This window comes from Penaeus japonicus, unplaced genomic scaffold (assembly GCF_977035675.1).
Source record: "Penaeus japonicus unplaced genomic scaffold, GWHDUDI00000001_assembly GWHDUDI00000031, whole genome shotgun sequence".
In the NCBI taxonomy this organism is placed as follows: Eukaryota; Metazoa; Arthropoda; class Malacostraca; order Decapoda; family Penaeidae; genus Penaeus; species Penaeus japonicus.
In genome coordinates, this window is record NW_028234433.1 from 17,862,061 (window position 1) to 17,867,060 (window position 5,000).

The window sequence follows — 5,000 nt, forward strand, 5'->3', positions numbered from 1 at the left end:
TGTTGGGGTATAGCCAGAATTTTAGGAAGGGGGTTACTTGTGGTGGGAAAGGGGTTGTGTGAACATAATTTTCAAAAAGAGAGTGTCTGTAATGCTTCACTCTCATGCATTTGCATGACTGACTTGTTTACTTTTGGTTAAACCAGTATTGTTTTATACCAGGTTATGTAAGTCAGTTCTGAACTGTTTGATATTAAAGTAGCAAAGCAGAAATTTTAATAGGGGCATTTCCCAGGGAACTAAGGACTAACAGTATATCTGTGCAATATTATGACTTGTTTACAAATTTGAGAATAGTATTAGAACTTTCATAGCAATAACAGTTTATACCAAAATAATACAATGATTACCATGTAGATCTGATGTTGATCAGTATGAAATTTATGCAATATTTATATTACACAAATCTAAATTCTCAAATATTTTACTTATGTATATGTATGTAGTTATCAAATTTTACATTAGTCAAAAATATTACAATAATTAAAAGATAAGTAAAAACACAACTCTTTATCCTGATAATACAGAAACTGTTTTGATAGGATATTCCTTAGATGATGAGAACTAAATTTTTATCTTATTATTTTTTTTAAGGCTGTGAAAACCATGATCTTGTGTTATTTTCATTTATATTTTATCATCAGATTACATTATTCTCTTATTGTGTTTATATTTTCTAACACTCTAGCAAACCCATTGTAAATTTAATGCACAATGGATGAGCTGATAAGCATATATAATGCCTTGTGGACATATTTTACAATGACCTGTGGATTGTTTAATTCAATCAAAGTATTTCAGTAAGGTATTTCTTTACCAAATGTTAGAACATCAGTAAATGAACACAAATAGACTTTTCTGTGGTTGTGGATATTAACATAATAAGAAAATTGTTATAAAGAAACAATATGACTAAATGTATGGCATTCTCTATCCGCTAATACAAATATAGAATTGGGGAAAGTGAAAGAAATAGACAGGGACAAAGACGGATCAGTCTAGACACAAAGAGAGTTTAAATTTGCACACAATATAGTAAGTGAGCTGTTTTTTGTGTGATTACAATACAGTATATCTAAATACATATACTTATCAGCCTTTGCTAAGAATTCTTGCTTCATATTGGTTCCAAATCGAAAATGTGATTGAATTTCACAGTAATTTTTGTTTTGTTTTTCTTCTTGGGCTACAACTTAACCAGATATGTTTCAAAAACTGGAAAATGGAAAATCTAGTCATGTTTTTGCTTTTGATAAATCAGTATGATTCCAATAACGTGAAGTGAGAACCCTTAATAAAGGTCCCTTGGTAAAATCTGAACCTGGTGAATTGGATTTCTTGTTATTACAGGCAGAGCATACAACACGATATTTTAGTGAAATACATTATTTGATTTTCACTTCTCTTTTAATGAATAAATTCTTTAAAGGAGCTCTGAATCTTCTAGTTGAAGTTGGAGATTAAATTCGTAGCTTTTTTTTCTGAAAAAAACAAATTTTCTACAGGTCTGGCTGAGTAATGACATGCGAATGTCCGGAGCTGGAGAAGTCGCTGGAGCGAGAAACATAGTCATCAACAACAGAAAAATTCCCAAATTCTACCACTGTCCGAGCTGTACCTTCACTAGTTCCAATCGTTCCCATTTCTCGGATCACTATCGCACCCATACTGGTGAAAAACCATTTTCCTGTTCCTATTGCTCTTATCAAACAGGTGATAGATCTAATCTTAAAAGACATATTCGTATCCATGCTAAGAAATCTCCGTTGTCTCTATGAGATGTAATTGCTTCATATAAATATGATGTCATATGCAGCTACTTTTAATTTGGGTATTATTGACTGGCAGGCTTTGCAAGTTAATTAATATGATGAATAGCTAAAGGGGATTTTTAGTTGCAGTATGATATTTGGATATGCAAAAGGAAATGTTTCTTGATTTGTATATTTCTGATTATTTTGTATTGATTATAAAAAAAAACAAAAACAAATAAATCACTTTACTTCTCAGTACTCCTAAAATTGTGATGATTAGTAATGTAATAAAGGATTTTCATGATGAAAGCATAAGATTTGAACTCTGATGTTTCATTAACCCTTTATGTAGCTTATGAAAAATAATCTGCAATCATAATAGATCTGGGGCAAGAGATATAATTAAAACCTATTAGAAAGAGAAGTTAAAATTTGAACGAGGGCAACTTTTGAATAAAAAAAGGGTCAATTACACTTCAAAAAACGATATTGAGTAATCTTGGGGGAAAAATAGATGAAACGCAAGGGTCATTTAAGGCCATGCAATAGATACACTTTAATGTCCGAACATATTTGGTAATAATGTCATTTGAATATGCATTGTACAAGATATTGTGCAGTCATGAATTTCTGGCACTGTTACTCTCCAAATGCTTTAAAATTGTCCTTTTAAAATGAATAATTCTGAAGTCAAATGGTTTCTTTATCAAAGTGAAGATGCAGATAATAGGTTGATCATGACTGATAACAGCTGCCTCAACCTATCCAGTACATCTTTACCTTGATAAAAGTAACTGAGTGTAATTTGCACATGCTCATATAATCCTTTAAAGAATAAATGCAATTCATCTCATTCCCTTCAAAGTAATTGTAAAGTAGAATAAGCTAAAGCCAAGGATTTACTAGTTACTGTTTTTACATGTAATCTCTGCTTTTCACTTAATCTTGTTTTACATATGGTATTTATTGCAATAAAGTGGGTTTAGATTTCAATTCTTGGTTTGCAAAATCCCTTTTTTATACTTACAGAATGAATTTGCATAGTCATATATTTTCATTAGTATTGTCATTGTTACTGATATTATCTGTTTATTACTATTGTTATTATCATTAGCGCTGTTGTTGTAATAATGATTATCAATAACGTTGTTGTAATGATTATCATTGTAATTGTTATTGTTTGTGTTATTAACACAATCGTTTTTATCATAAATGCTCCTGATTTTTTATAATTTATATTATTATTTTATGATTGTTGTTGGTATAAATACTTCATCATCTATAGAAACAAAAATGTTACAGGTAATGCTCATAGCATTACCTGTTTTTTGTTATTTTGTTGTAATTAATAATGCTTTTTCATTACTACTTTTGTTATAACATTAAGATAATACTACGGCTGTCTGTGCTACTACTACTGTTACTGCTACAACTATTAGTACTAAGACTACAACTAAGGAAGATGGTGATGATGATTATGATAGTAATGACAATAATAATAGTTATTATTATTATTGTTATTGTCGTTGTTATTGTTATGATTATATTATGATTGGTGGGGAGAAAATAGTGAAAATAATCATGAAGTAGCATTGATGATGATAATAAATTAATGATATTAAAACTGATGTCAATTATCAGCGATGTCTATTAAGAGTATTATCATTACACTTATAATGGTTATAGTATTGACAATTTTTATATCATAATTAACTGTAATATTGATAAGATACATTTTATACTGATGCTTTGCATGTTGATAATAAGCTATTCAATACAGCTGAAGTGAAACCCAGATTTCAAAAGGGTAACGAAGTTGCAGTTTGGTCAGCCATCCATTCATGTTTACTTTCTTCAACCCATCATTATATGCTCTGACCTTAAATTACTTGTATCGCAGTGAAGTTGAATATGAAATTCCAATGTTTTAATGCAGGCGATGAGGGAATAGGTATTTGGAAATTTTGTTCATCACCATTTCTCGTATTTGTATTTTTAGATAAAATTTTGAGTGGAATGATTAGCTTGAAGCCATGACCGTCGGGCAAGGAAAACCTTTACCCTTTTTTTTCAAAACAAGAACCCTACTTTGCCTATAAACGCATCTTCTTTAATTCATATGCAGTGTACACGCCAAAACGTACAAATTAACGAAGCGCTTTCATAATTTTATTCCTTCTTTCCAATTTCCTATATGTATAAAATTATTTTTTTTTGCATTCTGCAGAGTGAATCAAACGTTTAATACCAAAAAACACATCTGTATTTAAATGAGTGAATCAAACGTTTTATACCAAGAACGCATCTGCATTCAAGTGAGTGAGCCAAACGTTTTGTATCAAAACACATCTGCATTCAACTGAGTGAGTCAAACATTTCCTACAGGTGTGGCGAGACTCTGACACTCAAATGCTTGATGGGGGAGGCGTCGCGTGGAACCTCAACTGCAGGCAAGCACGGAAGGTGTACAACTGCACCCTCTGTTCATACAGAACACCAAGTCGTTCAGATATCGATAAACATATCCGGACCCACACTGGCGAAAAGCCCTTCTCTTGTCCTCATTGTTTGTATCAGACTGCTAACAAATCCAATCTGAAGAGGCACATGCGGACTCACACGGCAGAGAATATACACCTTTGACCTATTGTGCAAGTTGATAGCTAAGACTTGTTGAAGGCTGTATATTGTCTGTTGGATTTGTGTTATTTCTTTGTTTCATTTGTGGCAACATGGCTTCACACATCTTTTTAAATGATGAAATGTTTAAAAATTGGGTTGGATAGATCATTGGAAAATCAGTGAGCGACTGCATGTGTGGATATGATGTTAGTGGATGGAAGTTGTTGACTGAATTTTAAAGATATATGTTTAGGAATTGCTTAATTGAGAAAAAAATATGGAAAGATTCTAAAATATGAAAATGTTTGATTTAACCAAATTTTACAGATTACTTAATATATATTATATTCGAATAGTGTAGTATTTGTGATACAATAACTTCTGTGAATTAAGAAAATAAATTATTATAATTTGTTCTGTTTTGTTATTTACTTTGACCAATATTTTACTGATGCAATTACGATGTTAATACACAATTTTTTTTATATAAATGAAAACTGGGAACAACCAAAGTAAATTATTATACTGAAACATTAACAGTTTTGTTTGCATTATTATTTCTACACTAAGAATGAGAAGACGATTTCGGAATATTAAGTTTAGAACTTAAAAGTACATGTCAAA

At 30.8% G+C, this 5,000-nt stretch overlaps 1 protein-coding gene across 9 annotated transcripts in view; it reads left to right on the forward strand.

The window, feature by feature from the left end:
* The window catches only part of LOC122256725 (uncharacterized), a 100,476-nt gene that overhangs the window by 81,255 nt on the left and 14,221 nt on the right, over window positions 1–5,000 (forward strand). The window contains exon 6 of one of the 9 annotated variants that reach the window (XM_086555855.1): window positions 4,140–4,790. The exons of 6 other annotated variants lie outside the window; for them this stretch is intronic. In XM_086555855.1, the coding sequence (XP_086411981.1) occupies window positions 4,140–4,397 (258 nt within the window). In that variant the 3' untranslated portion in view covers window positions 4,398–4,790. Of the gene's footprint in view, window positions 2,076–4,139; window positions 4,791–5,000 lie in introns of those variants that run through there. 2 more of the 9 variants (XM_086555835.1, XM_086555854.1) reach the window with 2 other exon arrangements.